Here is a 27,088-nt window from a genome sequence, read left to right on the forward strand (position 1 = left end):
GCGGCGACGTGGCACTGTGTATATTGTGGGGTTTTATTCGTTTCACAGATTGGTCCAGATGTCTTGTGACACCCCCCCCCCCCAGCCCTCCACCGTGTTCCCCCAAAAACCACCCTGTACATGCTGAATAGAAGCCTAGAGGCCAATAATTAGGGATTAATTTCAGCCAGGTCTGTCTAGTTTGGTGACTCATAAAATATTTCTGACTCCTGGCACACCACATCCAGTACACCTCTCGCGATGGCTGTGACTACTTGTCATGTGCCCCTCAAGTCTACCAGCAATCCGGAAAATATTCAGTCAGAATTCAAGATCTGCCTCTTTGGAAGCCACTAGAGCTATGTGCACATTATATCTAAATAAAAAACACGTATTTATTTAGAAATGCTTTTGTGTGTAGTTGTCCCCCCCCCCACCCCGTACCTCCGATTAGCATGGTTGGCTACGCACGGTGCGAAAGAAGTTCAGGATACATACATAACGCTAAGAGGACAGAAACTTAGAGCACTAATGATAGTCCAGCAGATAAGTATGAACGCATTTCTTGATAAGGGCAAGGTTATAGGAAATTCGGCAGAGAGAAGATGGGGGTTCAAGAGTCATGCAATCAAAGGAAATGAAGAGAAAGAGAAATGTACTGTCCTGAAATATGATTGTTAAGCACTGTAAGGACTAGAGAAAACAGTGATTCTGGTAGAACAAGTCCTTGGCATTTGCCAGATGTATGAAGGCAATACGATAACAATGATGATGGCCACAGTGATTAAAGAGGCATAAGGAAGACATTGTATGACAGGGAGAGAGTGACAGGAGTAAATCCTTACTTTGCGTTTGGCTTAAAGCATTCTCCGCCGTATTGTTGGTGCATTACACAACATTTCGTTTTTCTTCTGGATTGTATTTTTGTATGTTTTTTTTACTACCTGATAATACTTATGGCGAGTTAAAAACTGCACCGGATTAAAAGTAGGAAAATTACAAGGAAGAATTGCAATTTGAGGTCAACTCGGCCCATAATTCCTCCAGGGTCAATAAAATGAGTACCACCTTGTGGAGAATCAACACTGGTCATCCTATGGATAACCTGGGCCCCCACCATCAGGGGGCACACTTTTCCACATGCTTTGCTCCAGAGAAATGACGACTCTAATTCTTGACCCGGTTCCCATGTCTCGCTTTCTCCATGCGAACCTAACTACATTCTCTCCCCTAGCCCTCCACCGTGCTCCTCAACCATCCCAACTATCCGACCACCAGACCTCTGCCCCTACCACCCTTCACCTACCCTCATCCATGCCTGGCCACAGCGCCGACCTATGTTATCATTTCACGCATGTGCCTCATATCCCGCTGCCTCTCATTCACGTTGCACCCATCTGTCACCCTCATTCACCATCACACTCCACCGTATTCCTCCTTCCCTACCCCTGCAACATCAGCAGCTACTATCCCAGCCCCTGACCCTTCCATCACGTCCCTCGCTGACAGCCGCTCCACCCCACCCGTTGCTCCCCTTTTGCCCCTTTGTGTACCGCCGTCGGTTGGCATTGTAAAGCGCCCTGGAAAGGGCGCTGTATGAATTCTGAATAGAATAGAATATGGCAAGCAAGCCAAAATGTTTTCACATTGCAATCTGGAATGGAGCAAAATAAAGTGAAAACCTACATTGAATGCAATTGTTTTTGGTGCAGTCATTGGTGACTGGGCTGAGACCATCAACTCACTACACTTGAGAATGCGGCCGATATCCGGATACCCGGATTCCGGGTTCCGGGTTCAAGATCTTGGTGGTCCGAGCTCAGTGCTCTGACCTCTGAGCCATTTAATTATTCGGGATGACCAGGAGGCTCTTAGGTTAGAGCGCTGATCCGACAGCGCTGAGATCCTGGGTTTTAATTCAGGTGGCTATCTGTCATTAAATCGTGTTCTAAAGTGTAGTGTCAGTCTGGTCACCAAGGACTACGCAAAAACACATGAAAATAAATTGTTGTAACTGTCATGAACTGACCATCACTGTCAGTAGCAGAGTGGGCGGGAAAGTGCTACCCCCTCCTTTCTGGAGCAATTGAAAGCTTGCCCCCTACCGTGTGGCCACTCGAGGGGGCCCCTGAAGTAGCTCTGGGATATCCGCTTTCTGTGAGCCGCTGCGCGAAAGATCCAAATATGAGTCTTCATCTCGCGACGTGACGCCGGTGGCGCAGTCGGGATGCGATTTTGGGATTTATTTTTTTATATTTAAGTTAAAAAAAAGAAAGTTTTGCGACGACGAATTAAGAAGGGGCGGTAAGAACGAGGCGTTCTGCATGGCGCGTCGTCGCAGAGTTTCCTGGCGGCGGCGTGCGGGGAGCCCGCGGAGCCGCCCGCGTGCGAGTCGCTGAGCCCTGCCGCGGCGCAGCTGGTCTGCCGCCTCGAGGGCCGCGTGCGCGAGCTCAAGGCCTGGCTGCGCGACGCCGAGATGCTCGTGTTTGACGGATGCGTCGAGCGGCGCGCGCCGACCGACCTCGACCGCCAGCTCGACCACTTCAAGGTACCGCACCGCGCACCGTGGCTCCACCAGTACCACCACAGCGATACCGTACAGTAGTTCCATCAGTACCACCACCAGCACCACCGCAGTGATACCACACTGTAGTTCCACCAGTACCACCACCAACACTACCACAGCGATACCACACTGTAGTTCCACCAGCACCACCACCACAGTGATACTACACTGTAGTTCCACCAGTACCACCACCACAGTGATACCACACTGTAGTACCACCAGTACCACCACCACAGTGATACCACACTGTAGTTCCACCAATACCAACACCACCACCACAGTGATACCACACTGTAGTACCACCAGTACCACCACCACCACCACAGCGATACCACACTGTAATTCCACCAGTACCAACACCACCACAGTGATACCACACTGTAGTTCCACCAGTAGCACCACCAGCACCACCACAGTGATACCACACTGTAGTAGCACCAGTACCACCACCAACACCACCACAGTGATACCACACTGTAGTACCACCAGTACCACCACCACCACCACAGTGATATACCACACCTTTATCACACAGTGGCTTTAACTGAATGGCTCCCCAGCGGGCCACCTGACTGTCCATCACATGGCAAACTGATATCTTTCATGATCAGAGCTGGAATGAATAAAAATTTGTCCAGTCACTGGTGAACCAGCTAAAACCATCAACTCACTATCCTGAGTTTAATCGCAGGCGATTCCCAGGAATCTAAAGATTTCAGTACCCTGACCCCTGAGACGCCTGACCACCTTGACACAGGCAATGTTCGTTGTGTGTAAATGACACGGGGAGTTATCTCCCCGCAGTCCCTGTGCCACGAGATAAGGCGCCGGCGAGGAGGGGTGGCGGCCCTCGTGCGTCTGTGCCACCGGCTGCTGGAGGGGGTGGGCGGTGCCGGGGACGGTGGCGCTGGTGAGAGGGGGGCGGCCGGCGTTGGCCACCCGGGGGCGGACGGGCAGAACCTGCAGCTGGCCGCCGTGTCGCTGGAGCGACGCTGGGAGGCTGTCGTGCTGCAGGCCGTGCACTGGCAGTCGCGGCTCCAGCGCCGGCTCAACGCGGAGCAGGTGTGTGTGGGGGAGGGTGCATGGTAGCTGGGGGAGGGCGGGAGGGTGACAGGGGGGAAATGGGTGGTGAGCCCCAATGCCCCTGTCGCAAATTCGAATAAGTGAATTGAGTTACGATTTTTTATGCTCATGAATTTACTGAATATTTTAGCGATTTTTCACCGCATTGATGAAGGGATAAGAAACTGTGCATTTTTGTGGTCAATGGCAGCACAGTGATTCCTGGCCATGGCCAACATCAGTGTTGAGTGATGTTTGAACTGGTCCTGGGCATACCCCCTTCACCAACCCTCGCTGACAAGTGTGGCGAAGTATAGTAAAACAACCAGCAGTAGACTGACAAAGGAAGAGCTGTAAACTATAATTATGTATTTAACATGGATTTGTTTGTCATGTGGACAACGCCTAAACACTGGCAGTATACATTGTTTATTTTTATTAACAATAAAACATGGCAAGGCACACATGCAGGAGACAAACACTCCTCGTGATTTTATATATGTAGCAGCTTGAGATGCAGCTGCATTTATATGCTGTCCAGATCCAAATTGTGCTGCGTTTATATTCTTTCTATAAATGAACATTCATGCAGCGAATGCAAAAACTTAGACGAGAGGCTGCCCCAGACTGTGCCTGGCGGTGACGGCGTCTCACTCCCCTTGCCCCCCACCCCCCCCCCCCCCCCCAGGTGACCTTGAACTACGTGGACGCCTCCCAGTCCGACTTGTCGGTCTCTCCTGTGGAGGGTCTGGAATGGGATGAAACGGACCTGGGAAACGAGCTCTCGGCTGCCCGTGCTGAGCAGCCACCTCCGGTCGCCTCCTCCACGCCGAGTGACACCGGCAAACCTTCGGCTGTAGACACGTGGAGTATGGGCCAGTCATTCCTCCAGGCCGGCCACGATTCCGGCTTCTCCCCTGGCTCCTGCCAGAGCCCCGGTCGCATGGACGGAACGACTCGGCGATTGGCTGCGGTGGAGGAGTCGAGCAAAGGCGGCCGTGGTCGACCTGCCGAGCCACGGCAGGCCGACGGTCAGGACTCGTTCTCGTCCACGGACTCGCTGCTCAACCTCCTGGATGGGCTGCTGCTGGCCGGGAGTGGCGGCGGAGGCGGCGGCGGCGGAGGAGGAGGAGGCGGCGAGCGCTCGTGCGAGTGCGAGAGCGGCATCGCCAGCGAGGGCGACGTGGCCACGGCGTCGGACTCTGGGCTGCTCTCGGAGGTGCAGGACCTCGACGGCGACACGTCCTCCTCCAAGGTGGAAGATGCGGCGCCGGCCTACAGGCCCGATCCTTTCGCCAGGCTCCTCACCTTCGGGGGCTACGCCAGCTCGCTATCGGATGAGGAATGCGACGAATACCTGGACACGGGCAAGGAAACCGGGAGTGATCCAGGTGCCAAAAGCCCGAAGCAAGAACACGACGGTGATTCTGAGCTCGAGAAAGCACTAACCTTCTATGATTACTCGTACCTGAAAGAGGACAGTCTGGAGAACGTCATGGCTATCTCCGACTTTCCTACAGTAGTTATACAAGACGACAGCGCACTTGATTTAAGCAACAGAAACAAGACGTCTCATAACGCACTGACGAGTACCAATCCGTGCTATTCTGAAGTTGCAGGGTATGTGCACGATCATGAACGCAAAGGCCAGCTGAGCCCAATATCATCTATTATGGGGCAGCATTCAAGTAACGTGTTCCAGAAATTTGAACTGGGGAGAGTGTGCGCAGGAAAAGGTGATCAATTTGATACCATGATCCAGAGGGAGGACTTTGTGAACGTGGCTAGGAAAAGTCCTCGGAGTTTCACGTCAAGCTGTCTTACTGAAAACAACAAATCAGGAAGAAGTGCCTACTTGAATGAAAGTAGCTTGCAGCTTCTTCAGGGGTCAGAGTTGTCACAAGCCGCAGTCCACAAACGTTCTGATTCCAAGGAGAGCAACAGCTTCAACGAGGCATCGTCAAGCACAGAGACTAAACCGATGTCAGGGGTGAGAGACCACAGTTGGGAGGACCTCTCGCTCGTTGTCGATAGCCTGGCGAACAGGCCGGCTATCCCCCTCGATGGGAAGGCTGACGACGGACGGCAGAGCGGCTCGCTGCTGGACGACGACGTCAACGTGAGCTTGATCGTCAACACCTCCAGAGCGTCCGTGTGCTCGGACGACGAAGAGGACGACATTGATCTGCTGTCCAGCTCCAGCACCACGCTGAGCGGCGACAGCAACGAGCTGGAGAAAGACAGCTCCTCCAACTCCGAGGGCTGGTGCATCGACTCGGACTTCAGTGACAGCTCTTCGCTGGATGACGAGCTGAAGGATCAAAAGTTTTACGTCACGCCCCCCTGGGAAAACATCTCAAAGGGAAAGCCTCTGCTGCACAGCAACCCCATGTTACTGACGAGCAAGCTCTACTCGCGCTTTTCAGTATCACCCCTGGCCACAACAGGAAACTTCTTCGGCTCGAGTTTTAGAGTGGAGCCTGGAAGCTTTCTGGCCGATAATGCTCGCGAAGGGCAAGTGGATCCGCTCCTGGACGATATTAAAAATGGCAACATAAGCCATGCCTATGAAACAGTGCCGGAAGCTGCACGTGCTGAACGGTGGGACCGTGGAGATCCCAGTATTCACAACCAGACCTCTTTGAAAATGCGGCAAGGGGCTTTCCAAAGTTTGTCTGACGCATATACTCCGTACAATGATATGGACACAAAGTATAAGTACGCTGTTGGGCGTGAAATTTTTAACAGGGGTGACAATTACCCTCTGCTTCCTGAAAATGTCATCTCTCTGACTCGACAAAGGGAATATCCGAATAGGCAGACGAGAAATAATAGTGACGCGGTGAACTCCAACGGAGGTGACAGAGAGGCCATTGAGCTCGGGAATGGATTGTCTTCATTGCGTCACAGAGCTTCGGAGCATCTCAACAATCGGAAATCGACGGAATCCTCCAACGGACTCGGATTTCTTCTCAGAGACGACTCGGACTCGTCGCTCTCTGCACACACCGACGAGGACAACGTCCGCGACGTCGACCGCGAGCACATCACGCCGCCGCCCGATCCCTGCAGGGCTTCCCGCTCTCTTCTTCCCTGGGACAATGGAGAGGCTCGTAACAAGTTGCGTGCGACGGAGAAGCGCCCTTGGACTCGTCCCGTCCCCGGAAGAGGAGCAACGCTAAACGTAAAGAGCAGCGGCGGGGAAGAGCAGTGTGCAGCATCCAAGCTTCTGGAAAGCCAGGCCTGTGTCCGAAAATCTGAATTGCAGGAACAGGTTCTGGGTGTTCACAGCTTTGTGAATGGAGTTATAGAAGCAGCCATTACCCACATCAAGGAATCTGAGACGACCGCCCCCTCCTTCTCTCCGTCTTTCGACGTTGAAATTACCCACCACAAGGAAAAGGCTCATTTGCGTGGAGAGTCGGTGTCGCGCTTCTCGCAAGAGACGGGGTGTAGGGAGCTTGGTAATCGCGGTGGGGCCACAGGATGGTCCGCGAGAAATGTGAGTGGCGACAGTCCCAGCCGCCGCTCTGCTGTGGCCGGTGCTGAGGAGAGCCGTCCGGGCGGAACCTGTCGGGAGAACGGTGATCTCGCGCCGCAGGGAGGAGCCGCGGGAACGCGGCGGCGTCATGACTCAACGGGAGCAGAGGTGGAGGCGGCGCTGTCGGGCCTGCGCCGCCAGATGACGACAGATGAGCCTGCAGATGCCGATCAAGGAAACAAAACGTCGGCAGTGGAGTCGGTCCGCCCATCACTGGACCGGCCATCGCATACGTTGCCAGCTGCTCAAAATGAAAAACTATCCACGCCCACCTCATCCGACCTCAAGCCCAAAACATCTCGCAACGAGTGTCCCACAGACCCGCACGCAACCCCAGGCCACAGCTTAATCGACCGCCCGGCTCCAGGCAGTGGAACGCTCTGCAATCCGAGATCCCCGCCGGAGAACTCAAACTCGCGGCCACACAGCGAGGCCTCCAATCGAACGGGCTGGGACGTCAACCGCAACAGCGAGGAGCAGCAGGCGTGGGGTGGCGGTGTGGAGGCCACGCCGGGCACCGCCGCCCGGAACTCGCCGACCGCGAGGAAGCGCCCCCAGATGGGCACCAAGAGCCTGGGCGGCGGCGGCGGCGGCGGCGAGACGCTAACCTTGGCGGCCACGTCGCCGGCGTCACGGTCGCCACCCTCGCCAGTGAAGGAGGTGGGATGCAGCGCCGCACGTCGTTGGCCGCCGGGCAATGCTGAGCACGCGCAGCACTGCGCGACTCCCCCCTTCGCATGAACTTCATTCATTGATTGCTCCACCCACGTTGAGGACTCTGGTCTAGCAGGCACTGACGGTTTCAACGAGCCCTTTATTCTTCGTCGGCCACTGCGCTGCAGGTCGCGCTTCTCTCACTGCTTCTTGCCTCGCTCCGCTCCACCTTGGAATTCCCTCACGTCACCTGTTTTTCCAAGTTCATACAACCATGCTCAATTCGAGAAACAAATTACCTCTGATCTACCGCACCTTCGACAGAGCCGTTTTATTGGTGATCATTTGGCATTGTAGGCCTTTGGACCTGTGCTCAACAACCCTGATTACAAAACAAATGCAACGTCGAAACACAAACATCGATTTTTAGTTGATTATCTTCAAGAAGTGGGAAATCAGCAGCGGTTTGTCCTGTGTAGAAACCAGTCTTTACACAGAGACCAATCTCAGTGTGGCTCTCCTGCTGTTGACCCGAGAGACCTCCGATGTAAGGTTACGGTGACGGGGTGTGTCATGTGATGCATCGATTCCGTTTTAATTGATTCTTGCGCCCATGATACGTGCATCAAAACGTCATTGCGTCACAGCACATTATTTACGCAAATGATATCCTCATGTTCCATGTATGATAACGGGAGCGAACAACACTCTACAAGTGAGCCACAAAAAAGCGAGAAACAATACAAATAGCAGTAAAACGTTGATAATTATCTGTCTTCCTGCGTGCCATTTACTCTCTCAAAGATGTTGACGGTCGTGACCTTCATTCCATTTCGCTCCACCCATTTACTCCACAACTTCGCATTGGATACTCCTCCCCGTTGCATACGGTTATTCAAATTGCTCGTGTAATGCAATTCGCTGTTTTCCCACAGCTTCTTGTAGTAGCTATACTTTCCCCCGTCAATACACATTTCTAATCAGTCTCGTGTTTTTTCATTACATGTCCAACGAATCCAATTTGCCTTTCTCGAATTAGTCTTCATTATTATAGTAATTAGAGTTAACATCTCACCAGGAGTTGTGAGATGTTAACTATGGAGGAGGTTGTGGGGTCGATCCCAACTCAGAAGCCTGCTGTATGTTTGGAGTTTGCATGGCCTCCCTGTGGTCACGTGGATTTTTCTCCAGATCCTCCGGTTTTTATCTCCAGCTTTAGAATCAGCATCACGCGTTTAGAGTATTTGGCTGCTATATATTTCCAGGTGATAAGCCACTTCGTTGAGGTCGCTTCTGTAAAAGAGCGATAGAGCTCAGTGGGCCTTACCTGGTAAAATACAAATAGTTTAAGTTAATAATGTTCATTTTATTTTTGTACCTGCTATCCGTAACATGTTTACATTACCCACCTAGTCCGTCCATTAAATGTTTACCATCCATCTTAAAAAACACATATCTGAGACAAATATATATTTATATACAGTGTACACAGAACCAAGAATCGTCATTGTGACCATTCTCATTGCTTGTGGCTGGTGAACCGTTACGAGCGTGATGGTGACACTGTGACGCTCTCCGTGGACGTAATCTCACGAAGGTGCTTGTCGAAATCTATGGGAGCCTTTTTTTTGCCAGTCTCTGATGCAGGCCAATCAGTTTCAAGGACAATGCACACATGATAAAAGCACGTTCGTGTGCACGTATTACCACAACTATGTGCGGTTTGAACATCTTAACACCTCCTGTATTCTTGCCATTAAAGGTAAAGCCTTTATTTTTCTTACTTCATCCCGCCCGTCGATATCTGTGCGCAGCGTGCGCCGAGCGAAGCCGCGTGGGGCAATCCGCCGGCCCGCGCTCACGAGGAGAGACTCGCAGACGGTGGCGGAAGCGGCGGCTGCGGCAGCTGCGTCCCACGCCTCTGCGAGTGGATGGGGCCCATCCCTCCCGCACGCGCCAGCTGGAAGGCATCGTCCGTGCGTCTGCCGTGGAAGGGGCCCTTGGAACACAAACCGTTGCCCGGTTCGCCAGCCCAGGTGCGGCGAAGCGCCCGTCAACGAGACGATCATCCCCTGCCCCCCCCCCCCCCCCCCGAGCAAACGATGAGAAAATAAATCTGCGTGCCCCGTACGGAGTCACTGCCGTCGCACGCTCCAGCACAGAATTGCGGCAACGGTTGCCAGTGTAGTTTTTACCAAAGCGACCGAATGTTTAGCAGAAGCCGTGACAGCCATGGTTGCAGTTACTTCACCGTAATCGAGAAATTTGTTTTGCTTTTTACTGATGACCTCACAGCTCCGTTTTTAGCGTGTGTGCGTGTATTACATTTTATAAACATACAAAAAGGAATGACCACAAAATCTACGACATCTTATCGGCTTACAAATCCGTCCAGGATCTTTGTTAATTTTTATCATTATTTATCAGTTTGTTTTTTGTAAATTTTTTCTCCTCGTTTATTTTTGAAACGAAAACAAACAAACAACCCAATGCCTCACAAGTCCCTCTTATTTATTTCCTTTTTTTGTTTCTTGTTTTTCTTCTGCATTTGTGTAGATGTCAATAGCAGCAAAGCAAGATCAGAATCAAAGGTAATGCAGTTGATTCAGTGCTTATCGCTTGCAGGGATCAGCCCCGCAGCCACGCGCCCTCTGCTCCGTGCGTACACTGCCGAGCTGACTTCCGCTTACACTCCTGCATTTAGCTTTTTTCTTTTCAACAACAACGTAAAGCACCTTCCTTTGCTCTCATTTCACCTTATGCATGCATCTAGCAGCAGAGAATCGCGGTGGCACGCGTTGTTTTCACATCTCTTTTGCTTTAGCTTTCTCTGGAAGGGTTGCTGTTGGCGGTATAATTTTTTGTTTCAGTTGTTCTTATGTTATTTGTGTGGTTCTTTTTTCCCCCACTGACTCTAGTTAAGAAAGTTTCCGATTTTCACAATGGCTGGATCGCACATTCACCGTGATGAACGGCAGTTAATTCCTTGTCGGGCGTCGGTACACGGTTAAAAGATGGTTATGTTTACGCGTTTATCCTTGAGCGTTCTTCTTGTCGTGCTTTGGGTTGTGTTTTGTTGTCTTTGTTTTGAGCAGAAATGAAACGTCAGGACGTCTCTCTGGCTTCCCCAAAGACGCGATTCTTTCCCGCGCAACTGGCGAAGGCGGTTTCAAGAAGGTGACGATGGTGAGCGAAGGTTTGGTTGACGAACGTCGCAAGGACTTCCCGGAGAGTTTACGCAGTGTGAGAAGAAGAGCAGCTGACGAGGGGCTTGTGAGTGGAGCGGAATCGCGGAAGGGAAATCTGAAAGTTGCCGATGGTGATTTGAACGCGCGCGGCAGAAACCCGCGGGTGCAGAATAGGATGGCGAAGGCTGTGGAAAGGCCCGTAAGCAAAATGTTAAAGCGAGCTGAGCAATATCAGCACGTTGTTGAGAAGAAAAGGGAAGTTGTGCCGAAGGGCAGCGGTGTGAGCGCGCGTCTCGTGGAAGAGCAGAAGAATTTTAAGAACAGCGGTGGTGGCAGCGGCGGCGGCGGCATTCCGCTTACGATCAAAGGCGGAATGGAATTTGCCGGTGACGGTGACGCCGACATTGACGACATCTCCAAGGTGGTGGCGAGCCACGCGGGGCGCGTGTGGAACGTCGGCTGCCTCATCTGGCTGATGCTTTTGCTTGTGCTGTGGTTGGTGGCCGTTGGCCCCAGCTTCATCGCACCCAGCAACTGCATGCGGTCGCGATCATCCCTCGCCTCCATGGGGATCACGCTGAGCTACCCGTGGGGGTCGCCGCCCATCTAGGGGATTGGTGGTGTTGGGGGTGGTGGGGGCAGCGGTGGTGGCACGACGCTCACGCTATCAGTTTCGCTTAAAGCCGGGGGTGCGTAATCCTGCCTGGTGATTGGTCATACTTGGCGAGCTTGTAAGAGGATGGCGTTAGCAGGACGAGGATTAGGTTTTTAGTGTTTGCCGTTGGTGAGCTTATTATGGTGTAATTGTTATTTTAAGGACCGGCACAATTGCTGCTGGTGGAGGAGTGATATTAATAATCGACAAAGGGAGGGAGTTTACGGAATTTAATGTTACGTACACGCTTTTTTAAACAATAGCAGGAAAGTTACGGGTTATTGTTTATATTTGTATGGTTAATTTTAATGGCTCCCTTGTTAAAAGAAACATTCTTATTGGGCAGGAATAAGTCCTGTAAAAATATATATTTTAAGTTATGGTCAAACAGCACCTCCCATATATAATATTATGAGAAAATAAGCAAATGGTAGATTATGAAGCTTGTGGTTTAAAGTTATTATTTTTAATTGTGATGAGGGATGATAAAGTTAAAACCATCGAGTGGTATCACGGTAATCTTCAAAGCAAGAGCATCTTGAACAGACATAAATAATAACCAGCTATCGATTATAAGCACAAACGTGTAATCGTTTAATAATTTTAACAGTACAGTAAACAGCTACGCAATATAATAGTACCGTGAAGTTCTATAACACCCATATTCTTCGTTATGAAGTTTGTTGGGTTAGCGTCAATGTAAACGTGCTGTAAATCCACCTCCACCTGACACAACCAATGAGTATGGTTTATCACGTGAACAAAACATTCCAATATGTGACTACTTCAGCATACCGGTGTGTTGGAGAGTAAACCCACAACATTTACAATTTGAGTATTGCCTGCTATTGTCTGGCAATAACCTGATGATACTGGTTGCTGTAATTGCCAGTGAAACGTCAAGTACTCAAATTGTAAATGTTATGGGTTTACTCTCCAACACACCGGTGTGCTGAAGTAGTCACTAATTGGAATGATTTGTTCACGTGATAAACCATACTCATTGGTTGTGTCAGGTGGAGGTTTATGACATATTTACATTTACGCTATCTAACCCAAAAAACGTTATTATCAATAACATTGGTCGTGAAAGCCTACATTATTATTAGACCCATATTCTTGCCAAATATGCAATCATTTGTGGCAGTACAATATAATATGATGGCTCTGGGGGCATTCTGAGTACAGCATAAGGTAAGTGCAGCTTGTTTATGTATTTTCTGTTATAGTATTTTGTTTTTGTGTTTTTTCAATGCTTAGATTTCTGCTGCTGTCGCCCGCTTGCGTGTGTTGTGGGTATTCGCCACTGAATCTCAATCTCAGTCTGTCTGTCACCGTAGCGGTCGAAATTCATGTGGTGGCAACACGATCGATTGACTGATTGGAAATTGAACGGAAGAAGTAATCGGTTCAACCGAGACGAAAATGTTAATTTCACTGGTAGAAATGTAACAATTTAGGTTTGTCGGGATATTGTGAACATTGTGAACTGGAGGTTTTTATATCCTCTCCAACCTCTTCATGCACACACATACACCCACCACCTACCATGCTGTGTGTCAAGCGAACTTGAATTTCCATAAACTGTCAGAGTTACACCCCTCTTGTAAGAACCATCTGACCTACCGGCGCTTGCATTGCAGAGTGGGCAGGGTGTTGCCATTGGTTGGGTTGGCCCCTGGAGACCAGACCAGATGTTCTCACTTTGTCGGTGCCACCTGAGGGGGCATGGAGCTTTAGCGGTTCCATTTTCATTGCGTGGCCAATAAGAGTGATTTTTTTAGTGTGAACACCACTTGAAATGAGTGGGGTTATCGAGGTAATCCACTCCTATTGGCCGTATAAATGGGTTACTACCTCTGAGGTGGTACCAAATTATTCCCTGGCCCACGGAATAAGTCAAATAAGGTTTAACCAAAGTGTAATGCTTTCTACGTTAGTGCAATAATACATTAATGCTTAATTTCATTATATATGTGCTCATCATGAACCTTTAACGTTCTGTCTCCTGGCTGTATTCACAAAGTATTACCGAAGCACTTTTCAGTTTTTTCAGTGTATTTTATAAAGTTAACACTGTTTATTTTTGATCGGATTGTTTTAGGACATTAAGGTAAAACGTACTATAACTACGGGTGGGTTGAACTCTTTGTAAGTTATGCTTTTTTGTGTGTACTGTATATAATCAGTAATGAGTTGATCGTCATTGTTAACAATATTTTCACGTCGTGTATATATCTAATCAGAGCTACTCTGATAACAGAACCACAAGGGAAATGAAAACAGCAGTAAGAAAGACTGCTATATTCCCAAATGTTTGGAAATACAGTACGGCACCGTGCTCTCACGGAGTTAAAGGTCCCCGTTTAGTCCGCAGGCCAAATATTCTACTTATAGGTACCACGTGAGTTGGCAAACTACAGCAGTTCCATTTTCTTCAAATGGCCAACGAGAGTTAATTATGTGATAACCATCAATGAGTAAGTTATCAAGCAATTCACTCATAATATCCGTATTAAACTAAACTAAAACTGAATTATTTAATTTTACAAGGTAAGGCCCACTGAGCTATACAGTTCTTCAGAAGCGGCCTATCCCCAAATGACAGCTCAACAAAGTTGCTTATGTATACATTTATAGTAGCCAAATACTCTAAACGCATGTTTCTAAATGTGGACGGAAAAACCGGAGGACCCGGAGAAAAATCCACGTAAGGCATCAGGGTCGGGATCAAACCTACGACCTCCTGTATAGCAGGTGAGATAGTTAACATCTCGGCACCGACTTAGAGATTTGCTACCTAATGTGGTAGCCTTTTTCTGCTTTGGTGCATGGACTTAATTGTACCGGATAATGTTGCTAATGGGAGCAATGGACTTGCACCATTGTGCGTGGTTTAAGGCTTTTCACTCCTCTAATCGTAACTATAACCTGAACATGTTTCCAATGCTGCCTTCTCTCCGGTCGTCTGGCAAATACGAATTTACACGATTTGGATCTGTTGTCACTGCCAGTGTCGAACAGAGTTTCATCTGCCCTTTCCCAAGATAAGCAATGCCTAAAATGTCAACAGACTCGCGATTGATGGCCCGGGTGAGGGAGGCGGAGTGAGCCACGAGCGGTAGTGAGAGACCTGCAGATGAGATGAGCGTTGTCGTAGCAAGCTGGGGCCCAATGTGTGACCCGGCCCTACTCGGAGACTGCCAGGGGTGCTGACCCTGTGTGTCATCTGTCTCTCTGTGTTTCTGTGTCTATCTATGTGTGTGTGTGTGTCTCTGTGTGTCATCTGTCTCTCTGTGTTTCTGTGTCTATCTATGTGTGTGTGTGTGTCTCTGTGTGTCATCTGTCTCTCTGTGTTTCTATGTCTATCTATGTGTGTGTGTCTCTGTGTGTCATCTGTCTCTCTGTGTTTCTGTGTCTATCTATGTGTGTGTGTGTGTCTCTGTGTGTCATCTGTCTCTCTGTGTTTCTATGTCTATCTATGTGTGTGTGTGTCTCTGTGTGGCATCTGTCTCTCTGTGTTTCTGTGTCTATCTATGTGTGTGTGTGCGTCTCTGTGTGTCATCTGTCTCTCTGTGTTTCTGTGTCTATCTATGTGTGTGTGTGTCTCTATGTGTCATCTGTCTCTCTGTGTTTCTGTGTCTATCTATGTGTGTGTGTCTGTCATCTGTCTCTCTGTGTTTCTATGTCTATCTATGTGTGTGTGTCATCTGTTTCTCTGTGTTTCTGTGTCTATCTATGTGTGTGTGTGTGTCTCTGTGTGTCATCTGTCTCTCTGTGTTTCTGTGTCTATCTATGTGTGTGTGTGTCTCTGTGTGTCATCTGTCTCTCTGTGTTTCTATGTCTATCTATGTGTGTGTGTGTCTCTGTGTGTCTGTCTCTGTGTTTCTGTGTCTATCTATGTGTGTGTGTCTCTGTGTGTCTGTCTCTCTGTGTTTCTGTGTCTATCTATGTGTGTGTGTCTGTCATCTGTCTCTCTGTGTTTCTATGTCTATCTATGTGTGTGTGTCATCTGTCTCTCTGTGTTTCTGTGTCTATCTATGTGTGTGTGTGTCATCTGACTCTCTGTGTTTCTGTGTCTATCTATGTGTGTGTGTCATCTGTCTATCTGTGTTTCTATGTCTATGTGTGTGTGTCTGTGTCTCTGTGTCTGTCTCTCTGTGTTTCTATGTCTATCTATGTGTGTGTGTGTCTCTGTGTCATCTGTCTCTCTGTGTTTCTGTGTCTATCTATGTGTGTGTGTGTCTCTGTGTGTCATCTGTCTCTCTGTGTTTCTATGTCTATCTATCTGTGTGTGTGTCTCTGTGTGCCATCTGTCTCTCTGTGTTTCTGTGTCTATCTATGTGTGTGTGTGTCTCTGTGTGTCATCTGTCTCTCTGTGTTTCTGTGTCTATCTATGTGTGTGTGTGTCTCTGTGTGTCATCTGTCTCTCTGTGTTTCTATGTCTATCTATGTGTGTGTGTGTGTCTCTGTGTGTCATCTGTCTCTCTGTGTTTCTGTGTCTATCTATGTGTGTGTGTCTCTGTGTGTCATCTGTCTCTCTGTGTTTCTGTGTCTATCTATGTGTGTGTGTGTGTCTGTCATCTGTCTCTCTGTGTTTCTATGTCTATCTATGTGTGTGTCTCTGTGTGTCTGTCTCTCTGTGTTTCTGTGTCTATCTATGTGTGTGTCTCTGTGTGTCTGTCACTCTGTGTTTCTATGTCTATCTATGTGTGTGTCATCTGTCTCTCTGTGTTTCTGTGTCTCTCTGTGTTTCTGTGTCTATCTATGTGTGTGTGTCATCTGTCTCTCTGTGTTTCTGTGTCTATGTGTGTGTCATCTGTCTCTCTGTATTTCTGTGTCTATCTATGTGTGTGTGTGTCTGTCTCTCTGTGTTTCTGTGTCTATCTATGTGTGTGTGTCTCTGTGTGTCATCTGTCTCTCTGTGTTTCTGTGTCTATGTGTGTGTGTGTCTGTGTGTGTCATCTGTCTCTCTTTGTTTCAGTGTCTATCTATGTGTGTGTCTCTGTGTGTCATCTGTCTCTCTGTGTTTCTGTGTCTATCTCTGTGTCATCTGTCTCTCTGTGTTTCTGTGTCTATCTATGTGTGTGTGTCTGTCTCTCTGTGTTTCTGTGTCTATTTATGTGTGTGTGTCTCTGTGTGTCATCTGTCTCTCTGTGTTTCTGTGTCTATCTATGTGTGTGTCTCTGTGTGTCATCTGTCTCTCTGTGTTTCAGTGTCTATCTATGTGTGTGTGTGTCTGTGTGTGTCATCTGTCTCTCTGTGTTTCTGTGTCTATCTATGTGTGTGTCTGTGTGTCATCTGTCTCTCTGTGTTTCTGTGTCTATGTGTGTGTGTCTCTGTGTGTCATCTGTCTCTCTGTGTTTCAGTGTCTATCTATGTGTGTGTCTTTGTGTGTCATCTGTCTCTGTGTTTATGTGTCTATCTCTATGTGTCATCTGTCTCTCTGTGTTTCTGTGTCTATCTATGTGTGTGTGTCTGTCTCTCTGTGTTTCTGTGTCTATGTGTGTGTGTGTGTCATCTGTCTCTCTGTGTTTCTGTGTCTATCTATGTGTGTGTGTCTCTGTGTGTCATCTGTCTCTCTGTGTGTCTGTGTCCATCTATGTGTGTGTGTGTCTGTGTCTGTCTCTCTGTGTTTCTGTGTCTATCTATGTGTGTGTCTGTGTGTCATCTGTCTTTCTGTGTTTCTGTATCTATCTATGTGTGTGTGTCTGTGTGTCTGTCTCTCTGTGTGTCTGTGTCCATCTATGTGTGTGTGTGTCTGTGTCTGTCTCTCTGTGTTTCTGTGTCTATCTATGTGTGTGTCTCTGTGTGTCTGTCTCTCTGTGTTTCTGTGTCTATCTATGTGTGTGTGTCTCTGTGTGTCTGTCTCTGTGTTTCTGTGTCTATCTATGTGTGTGTGTCTCTGTGTGTCTGTCTCTCTGTGTTTCTGTGTCTATCTATGTGTGTGTCTCTGTGTGTCATCTGTCTCTCTGTGTTTCTGTGTCTATCTATGTGTGTGTGTCTCTGTGTGTCTGTCTCTCTGTGTTTCTGTGTCTATCTATGTGTGTGTCATCTGTCTCTCTGTGTTTCAGTGTCTATCTATGTGTGTGTGTCATCTGTATCTCTGTTTCTGTGTCTATCTATGTGTGTGTGTCTGTCATCTGTCTCTGTGTTTCTTGTCTATGTGTGTGTGTGTCTGTGTGTCATCTGTCTCTCTGTGTTTCTGTGTCTATGTGTGTGTCTCTGTGTGTCATCTGTCTCTCTGTGTTTCAGTGTCTATCTATGTGTGTGTCTCTGTGTGTCATTTGTCTCTCTGTGTTTATGTGTCTATCTCTGTGGGTCATCTGTCTCTCTGTGTTTCTGTGTCTATCTATGTGTGTGTCATCTGTCTCTCTGTGTTTCTGTGTCTATCTATGTGTGTGTGTCTCTGTGTGTCATCTGTCTCTCTGTGTTTTTGTGTCTATCTATGTGTGTGTGTCTGTCTCTCTGTGTTTCTGTGTCTATGTGTGTGTGTGTCTGTGTGTCATCTGTCTCTCTGTGTTTCTGTGTCTATCTATGTGTGTGTCTCTGTGTGTTATCTGTCTCTCTGTGTGTCTGTGTCCATCTATGTGTGTGTCTGTCTCTCTGTGTTTCTTTGTCTATCTATGTGTGTGTGTCTGTCATCTGTCTCTCTGTGTTTCTGTGTCTATCTATGTGTGTGTCTCTGTGTGTCTGTCTCTCTGTGTTTCTGTGTCTATCTATGTGTGAGTGTGTGTCATATGTCTCTCTGTGTTTCTGTGTCTATCTATGTGTGTGTGTGTCATCTGTCTCTCTGTGTCTATCTATGTGTGTGTGTCTGTCATCTGTCTCTCTGTGTTTCTGTGTCTGTCTCTCTGTGTCTATCTATGTGTCTATGTGTGTCTCTGTGTGTCTGTCTCTCTGTGTTTCTGTCTATCTATGTGTGTGTCTCTGTGTGTCTATCTCTCTGTGTTTCTGTCTATCTATGTGTGTGTGTGTCTCTGTGTCTGTCTCTCTGTGTTTCTGTCTCTTATGTGTGTGTGTGTCTCTGTGTGTCTGTCTCTCTGTGTTTCTGTGTCTATCTATGTGTGTGTCTGTCTGTCATCTGTCTCTCTGTGTATTTATGTCTTTGCATTTGTCTCTGTGTGTCTGTCTCTGTGTGTTTCTGTGTCTATCTATGTGTGTGTGTGTGTTTCTGTGTATCTTTGTCTCTCCGTCTCTTTGGTTTTCCTTGTTTGTCACTATCTCTGTCTGTGTGAGTGTCTGTGTGTCTCCGTGTCTCTCTGTCTCTCACTGTGTCTTTATGTCTGTCTGTGTGAGTGTCTGTGTGTCTCCGTGTATCTCTGTCTCTCACTGTGTCTTTATCTCTGTCTGTGTGAGTGTCTATGTGTGTCTCCGTGTCTCTCTGTCTCACTGTGTCTTTATCTCTGTCTGTGTGAGTGTCTATGTGTGTCTCCGTGTCTCTCTGTCTCTCACTGTGTCTTCATGTCTGTCTGTGTGAGTGTCTATGTGTGTCTTCGTGTCTCTCTGTCTCTCACTGTTTCTTTATGTCTGTCTGTGTGAGTGTCTATGTGTGTCTCCGTGTCTCGCTGTCTCTCACTGTGTCTTTATGTCTGTCTGTGTGAGTGTCTATGTATCTCTCCATGTCTCTCTGTTACTGTGTCTTTATGTCTGCCTGTATATCTGCATGTGTCTGTGTGTCTCTATGCTTATCTCTGTCTCTCAAGTTGTCTCTTTTTGTATGTGTCTCAGTTTTTGTCAATTTTTCTGTCACTGTGTTTGTGTCTCTCCGTATGTTTTCTGTCTCTGCGTCTGTCTCCGTGTCTACGTATTTCTGTATTTCTCTGTCTCTGTGTCTATCTGTCTTTATGTACGTGTGTTTGTATGTGTCTCACTGTGTTTTTATTTGTGTATGTCTGTCTCTCTGTATCTTTGTGTATATCTCTGTGGCTCGAGTGTCTTTCTCTGAGTTTGTATGTGTCTGTATTTGTCTCTGTGTCTGTATGTCTGTTTCTGTGTGTCTGTATCATCCTCTGTGTCACTGCATCTCGCTTTGTCTTTACGTCTGTCTGTGTGTCTGCGTATGTATCTCCGTGTCTATCTCTAGGTGTCTGTCTCTATGTCTCTCACTGTGTTGTTTCTCTGTGTCTTTGTGTATGTATGTCTAGATGTGTCTTTGTGTCTGTCTCTGTGTGACTTTGTGTCTGTCTGTCTCTGTGTGTCTCTATGTGTATTTGTGTCTCTGTGTGTGTTTGTGTCTCTGTGTGTCTTTGTGTCTCTGTCTCTGTGTGTCTTTGTGTCTCTGTCTGTCTTTGTGTCTGTCTCTGTGTGTCTTTGTGTGTATGTCTGTTTCTCTCTGTCTCTGTGTGTCTTTGTGTCTCTGTCTGTCTTTGTGTCTGTCTCTGTGTGTCTCTGTGTGTCTTTGTGTCTCTGTCTGTCTTTGTGTCTGTCTCTGTGTGTCTTTGTGTGTATGTCTGTTTCTGTCTGTCTTTGTGTGTCTTTGTGTCTGTCTGTCTCTGTGTCTATGTGTGTCTGTCTGTCTCTGTGTGTCTTTGTGTCTCTGCGTGTCTTTGTGTCTCTGTGTGTCTTTGTGTCTGTCTGTCTGTGTGTCTCTGTGTGTCTTTGTGTCTCTGTCTCTGTGTGTCTTTGTGTCTCTGTGTGTCTTTGTGTCTGTCTCTGTGTGTCTCTGTGTGTCTTTGTGTCTCTGTCTGTCTTTGTGTCTGTCTCTGTGTGTCTTTGTGTGTATGTCTGTTTCTGTCTGTCTCTGTGTGTCTTTGTGTCTGTCTGTCTCTGTGTCTTTGTGTCTGTCTGTCTCTGTGTCTATGTGTGTCTGTCTGTCTCTGTGTGTCTTTGTGTCTCTGTGTGTCTTTGTGTCTCTGTGTGTCTTTGTGTCTGTCCGTCTCTGTGTATCTTTGTGTCTCTGTGTCTTTCTCTGTCTCTCTGGATCCCCCTGTTTCATTGCGTTTCTCTCTCCACATGTCTATTTTTGTTTTTATTTCTCATTATGTTTGTGCCTGTATCTCTCTTTGTGTCTCTCTCTTTGTGTCTCTCTGTCTTTCACTACATCTCTAGTAATCTATCTGTGTGTATATCTCTGGGTCTGTCTCTGTTTTTATTTGTCTACTAATATATGTGCCTGTGTGTTGTTTCTCTGTGTCTCTCTGTCTCTCCTTCTCTGTCTCTCTTTCCCTGTCTCTCTCTGTCTTTCTTTCCCTGTGTCTCTCTTTCCCTCTCTCTCTTTCCCTGTGTCTCTCTTTCTCAGTGTCTCTCTTTCGCCGTGTCTCTCTTTCTCTGTCTCTCTTTCCCTGTGTCTCTCTTTCCCTGTGTCTTTCTTTCTCTCTCTTTCCCTGTTTCTCTCTTTCTCCGTGTCTCTCTTTCTCTGTCTCTTTCTCTGTCTCTCTTTCTCCGTGTCTCTCTTTCTTTGTCTCTCTTTCTCTGTCTCTCTCTTTCTCTGTGTCTCTCTTTCTCTGTCTCTCTTTCTCTGTCGCTCTCTGTATATTTCTCTATCGTTTTGTTTTTCCCTGCCTCTTCTACGTATCTGTGTATCTACCTGCAGTTCTCTCCGTATCTCTGTATCTGCTTATCAATGTCACACCTTTTGTTCTCTGTGATTCCCCGGTGTCTCTCTCCACGTCTGTGTCTCTCCTACATATCTTCGTGTTTCTGCTTCTGTGTCTCTGTTGACATTTTAATATTTACATCTTGTCTGTCTATATAGCTCTCTCTTTTCCTACACCTCTTCTCGATTTCCGTTCACCTCTCTGACTGTGTTCCACTCTCTGACTGTCTCAATGTATTTCTCTATCTGTGTGTCTCTCGCTCTCTTTGTCTATCTGCGTCCCACCGTGTCTCCATCTCCCTTCGTGTCGCTGTCTTTCCCTCTCCCTGTTTCTCTGTTTCTCTCCATGTCGCTGTCTCCACGTGTCTCCGTCTCCGCGTCCCTGTCTCGTGTCTCTCCACACATTGACGTTGTGCGTGTTTCTGTGCCTCTCTTCGTAGGTGCGTCTCCATGTGCCTGCGCGTCTCTCTGCCTGCGCGTCTCTCTGCCTGCGTCTCTCTGCCTGTGTCTCTCTGCCTGTGTCTCTCTGCCTGTGTCTCTCTGCCTGTGTCTCTCTGGTCGCTGTCTCTCTGCCTGTGTCTCTCTGCCTGTGTCTCTTTGCCTGTGTCTCTCTGCCTGTGTCTCTTTGCCTGTGTTTCTCTGCCTGCGTCTCTCTGCCTGTGTCTCTCTGCCTGTGTCTCTCTGCCTGTGTCTCTCTGCCTGCGTCTCTCTGCCTGCGTCTCTCTGCCTGCGTCTCTCTGTCTGTGTCTCTCTGCCTGCGTCTCTCTGCCTGTGTCTCTCTGCCTGCGTCTCTCTGGTTGCTGTCTCTCTGCCTGTGTCTCTCTGCCTGTGTCTCTCTGCCTGCGTCTCTCTGCCTGCGTCTCTCTGCCTGCGTCTATCTGCCTGCGTCTCTCTGCCTGTGTCTCTCTGCCTGTGTCTCTCTGGTCGCTGTCTCTCTGCCTGTGTCTCTCTGCCTGTGTCTCTCTGCCTGTGTCTCTCTGCCTGCGTCTCTCTGCCTGCGTCTCTCTGCCTGCGTCTCTCTGGTCGCTGTCTCTCTGCCTGTGTCTCTCTGCCTGTGTCTCTCTGCCTGTGTCTCTCTGGTCGCTGTCTACGTCTCCGTGGTTTTTGTATGGCCCCGACATATCTCGATCTTCGTGTCTCTGTGCGTCCGTGTCTCCGTGTCTCTGCATCCTTGTGTTTCTTTGTGTCTATGCTCTCTCTCTCTCACCGTCTTCCCGTGTCGGCACAGGGCTATATTTAATATTGAGGAGGTGGCTGGCAGTGGCACATACACACACACCCCTAGGCTCATCACGTCGAAGGACTCACAACCGCTTGGTGTTTAAAACTTAATGACGAGCGCTCGCTATTGTCAGACAACACGAGAGCAAAACATCTTGGTGGTTTCATGTGTGCGTTGAATAAGTTAGTTAGACTATCCCACAATGCACACTGCAACAGTTGAGCGTTGTAATGTACCATTGGCATAAGATGATATGTAACATTTCTGCCAATTGCATGCCTATCAGTTTGCGTCATACACATGTAGGGACATATCTGAGCTACGTTTTAACTACATGTGACCAATGGACAACAACATGCCTTCATGAACTGATGATAACAGTTCCAATCACATTTGGCCATAACATACATGTTACATATATGTAACTGTCATGCACTACTAAAGAGTAAACTGTTTTTTGTAATGACTATCTATACCAGTCTATCTCAACATTAACTCAATGGCCAATTCTGAAGCCAAATAATTATTTACAGTAATGTGATGACAAGTCACATTCGGATGATAAATGTAAACATTGCTTTGTAGACGCCTTAAACTTTTTCTTTTTGTGTAACGGAGTCCTCTGCATATTCAACTGTAATCTGAGCTAAAATTCAACCTTTCTGGGGAGCCTTGATACATCAGTTAAGTATTGCATAGTAGCATTTTCTGATAACCCATCACCCTTTATGGTTCTCAACATGTAATATAATTTATTAATGTATATTGTGAATGGTACACGGAAATATTAACTGGCCTCTTGAGCTGGTCCGTGTGTATCAGCAGGTGATCTGTACTTTGTGAAGATGGAATGAGATGAGATGGTGTTATTGAGGTGCCTAGCTTCTGCAGTTCCTTACATTTAGCTCTCCGATAAAGGTACTCTTATTTTTGAATTGGTGCTGTATATTGTATAGTGTACGAGGTTCTTGAAAATCTAAATGCAGAGGTCTTGTGCGTACACGGAGCTGCCACAGTGGCTAAACGAATGTGGACGTGGAGGGCATTGCGTGTGTAAGATGTATAGGAGCTTGTTACATAAATATGTAAACTATACTATAGAGCAAACTAGTCCCCATTTCTGCAAAATTACATGCAAAAACATCTAACTTCAACAACGAACTTTTCCCACCACAAGACCAGAGACTGGAATCTTACGGGAGAAGTGCTGCTGGTCCAATGCGACGTGGAAGGGGGACGGGGAAACGTGGAAGAAGAAAAAAAAGGCTCAGCAATGCATTGGATGCAGTGGAAATGACGGAGCCTGTGTCCTGCAGAGGATAGAGAATGGCTTTTGGTGAAGAATATGCAGAGGTGACGATGACCTCTTTGGGCTGCTGTATTGGTAAGCGGGTGTATATTATTATCTAAGGCATTTCTAACGTCCTTCGAGTGTGACTAGTGCAAGCTAGTGCCGTTGCTTTTATATAAGTGCTTCGTGGTGTTTTGTGCAATACCGTATGTGGCTTTCAATGATTCTCAAACTGCATGAGATACGGCTACTATACTGAATAAAGTCTGGTTTAACATGCAAGTGAGTGCTCTCCTTGTGCACAGAGTGGCAGTAGTTGCGTGTCGGAGATGAGCGATGTTTGTATTGTGTGCGCCTGGACTTTTGGGACGTCCACAGTAGGAGTATGAGTGTGGATGAAGGGTGAATATGTTGAGTTTGTGTGGGTTGAGAATGATGTTTAGGTCAATGGTGGCTTTAAAGTTATGTGTGTGTGTATATATACAGAGGCTACGTAAACTGGGTCATTAGCCCGCATGCCAAGCCACCGCGTGCCCAAACAGCTGGTTTTTTTGGCCGGATAGAGGGGCTTAACGGGCAATGGTACAAGCTAGAAAAGAGATGGAGTGATATGGTACATGACGATGTGGAGCTGAGTGGACTCGCCGATGACTGGAACCAGCGGTGTCAAGATCGCCCTCTGTGGAGGAGGCTCGTGACGGACGCTACTGGAGGGCAGAGGAGCGACGCTCACAACAACGAGCGGAGCGCCGGGCGAATAAAACACAGCAAGTTTGCACAGTAGGGGGCACAGGTGGGTGCATCTGCCAGTCATCTCAGTCAACCCATGGCTCCTGGGTCTGTCCCGTGACCTGCCAGAGAGCCTTCAACACTTCACTTGGCCAAAAAGTGCACATAGCCTGCCACCAGGCGCCACTTCGTGACGAATGGTGCTTGTTGATACACGGAGGGCATCTCCTAAGTTGACTCAGCCTTATATGAGCACTGGGTGCAGCGTGTACACATCAAGGGTGTGGTGTTGCTCGCCCACGCCATCGTGCAACGTGCCGGCTTTCGTAGGTCCTCGTGAACAGCACTTGCCCCAAAAGTACGCTACATATTATATGGGCAATCTTTGTCTTTGAGGTGACACCGCGTGTTATTCGGGTGTGCATACAGGATTGATTTGGGGGAGCGGTGGCGATTTGACTATCCGCACTGCATTATGCACCCGGTGGGTTAAGTTTAATACTTGCCCACGGCTAATATAATAAGTGACAAAGTATCTTGTGCCGGTCCTGGGACCAAGCTCCACTGGCTAGCGCGAAAGTGGTGCTCAGACTGTCACGGCATGAGACTTTCACACAGCAGCGCATTGACAAAGGGTCGCAAATAATCGCTTCGTATTATTTATATGGGTTAATGGTGTGTGTGTGTATATAACAGGGGCACCTAATGGGATCAGTCACCCACACTATAATCCACGTGGTGATGTGGCTGCTAGTGTGGGTGAATGAGTTCTGCATGTGTGTGTGTGGGGGGGTGAATCATGGCGATGTGGCTCTAGGTTGAGTAATGGGGTCAGAGTGATGTAATGGCGTGGTGACTCAATTTCCTGTAATGGGGTGGACTGGGTTCAGGGTGTTCATAGTGAACAGCCGAGTCAAGGTTCATGCACCAAATGTTAATCAGCGATACGATGAGCGTACTGTATGGGCCCCACGGCGATCTGGACAAGTATGGCTTAGGGTTGGCGTATACAGTTTAGGTTAAAGATTGTTTCTTGTTTTAAAGCGAGGTGAGACTTCATGAGACCAGCATGACTCTTCATGACTCTTCATGACACCAGCATGACTCTTCATGACTCTTCATGACACCAGCATGACTCTTCATGACTCTTCATGACACCAGCATGACTCTTCATGACTCTTCATGACTCTTCATGAGACCAGCATGACTCTTCATGACTCTTCATGACTCTTCATGAGACTAGCATGACTCTTCATGACTCTTCATGACTCTTCATGAGACTAGCATGACTCTTCATGACTCTTCATGACTCTTCATGACTCTTCATGAGACTAGCATGACTCTTCATGCCTCTTCATGACTCTTCATGACTCTTCATGACTCTTCATGAGACCAGCATGACTCTTCATGACTCTTCATGACTCTTCACGACTCTTCATGAGACTAGCATGACTCTTCATGACTCTTCATGCCTCTTCATGACTCTTCATGCCTCTTCATGACTCTTCATGAGACTAGCATGACTCTTCATGACTCTTCATGCCTCTTCATGACTCTTCATGACTCTTCATGACTCTTCATGCCTCTTCATGACTCTTCATGACTCTTCATGACTCTTCATGAGACCAGCATGACTCTTCATGACTCTTCATGACTCTTCATGACTCTTCATGACTCTTCATGAGACTAGCATGACTCTTCATGACTCTTCATGACTCTTCATGAGACCAGCATGACTCTTCATGACTCTTCATGACTCTTCATGACTCTTCATCACTCTTCATGAGACCAGCATGACTCTTCATGACTCTTCATGACTCTTCATGAGACTAGCATGACTCTTCATGACTCTTCATGACTCTTCATGACTCTTCACGACTCTTCATGACTCTTCATGACTCTTCATGAGACTCTTCATGACTCTTCATGACTCTTCATGACTCTTCACGACTCTTCATGACTCTTCATGAGACCAGCATGACTCTTCATGCCTCTTCATGACTCTTCATGACTCTTCATGAGACTAGCATGACTCTTCATGACTCTTCATGACTCTTCATGAGACTAGCATGCCTCTTCATGACTCTTCATGACTCTTCATGACTCTTCATGACTCTTCATGAGACTAGCATGACTCTTCATGACTCTTCATGACTCTTCATGACTCTTCATGAGACTAGCATGACTCTTCATGACTCTTCATGACTCTTCATGAGACTAGCATGACTCTTCATGACTCTTCATGACTCTTCATGAGACTAGCATGACTCTTCACGACTCTTCATGACTCTTCATGACTCTTCATAACTCTTCATGACTCTTCATGACTCTTCATGACTCTTCATGAGACTAGCATGACTCTTCATGACTCTTCATGACTCTTCATGACTCTTCATGACTCTTCATGAGACTAGCATGACTCTTCATGACTCTTCATGACTCTTCATGAGACTAGCATGACTCTTCATGACTCTTCATGACTCTTCATGACTCTTCATGAGACTAGCATGACTCTTCATGCCTCTTCATGACTCTTCATGACTCTTCATGACTCTTCATGAGACCAGCATGACTCTTCATGACTCTTCATGACTCTTCACGACTCTTCATGAGACTAGCATGACTCTTCATGACTCTTCATGCCTCTTCATGACTCTTCATGC

The 27,088-nt window shown here is 47.7% G+C and overlaps 1 protein-coding gene across 3 annotated transcripts in view; it reads left to right on the top strand.

Moving 5' to 3' along the window:
* Positions 1–23,978, top strand: part of LOC116939539 (uncharacterized) — an 82,697-nt gene extending 58,719 nt beyond the window's left edge. For 2 of the 3 annotated variants that reach the window (XM_032948054.2, XM_032948056.2), the window contains 6 exons: positions 2,321–2,527; positions 3,350–3,607; positions 4,296–7,808; positions 9,617–9,838; positions 10,359–10,393; positions 10,898–23,978. In XM_032948054.2, the coding sequence (XP_032803945.2) occupies positions 2,321–2,527; positions 3,350–3,607; positions 4,296–7,808; positions 9,617–9,838; positions 10,359–10,393; positions 10,898–11,600 (4,938 nt within the window). In that variant the 3' untranslated portion in view covers positions 11,601–23,978. The remainder of the gene's footprint in view (positions 1–2,320; positions 2,528–3,349; positions 3,608–4,295; positions 7,809–9,616; positions 9,839–10,358; positions 10,394–10,897) is intronic. The other variant, XM_032948055.2, reaches the window with a different exon arrangement.
* Positions 23,979–27,088: the final 3,110 nt, after the last annotated feature.

The sequence above is a fragment of the Petromyzon marinus genome, chromosome 6 (assembly GCF_048934315.1).
Source record: "Petromyzon marinus isolate PM22_M1 ecotype Great Lakes invasive population chromosome 6, UKy_Petmar_22M1.pri1.0, whole genome shotgun sequence".
NCBI classification, from domain to species: Eukaryota; Metazoa; Chordata; class Hyperoartia; order Petromyzontiformes; family Petromyzontidae; genus Petromyzon; species Petromyzon marinus.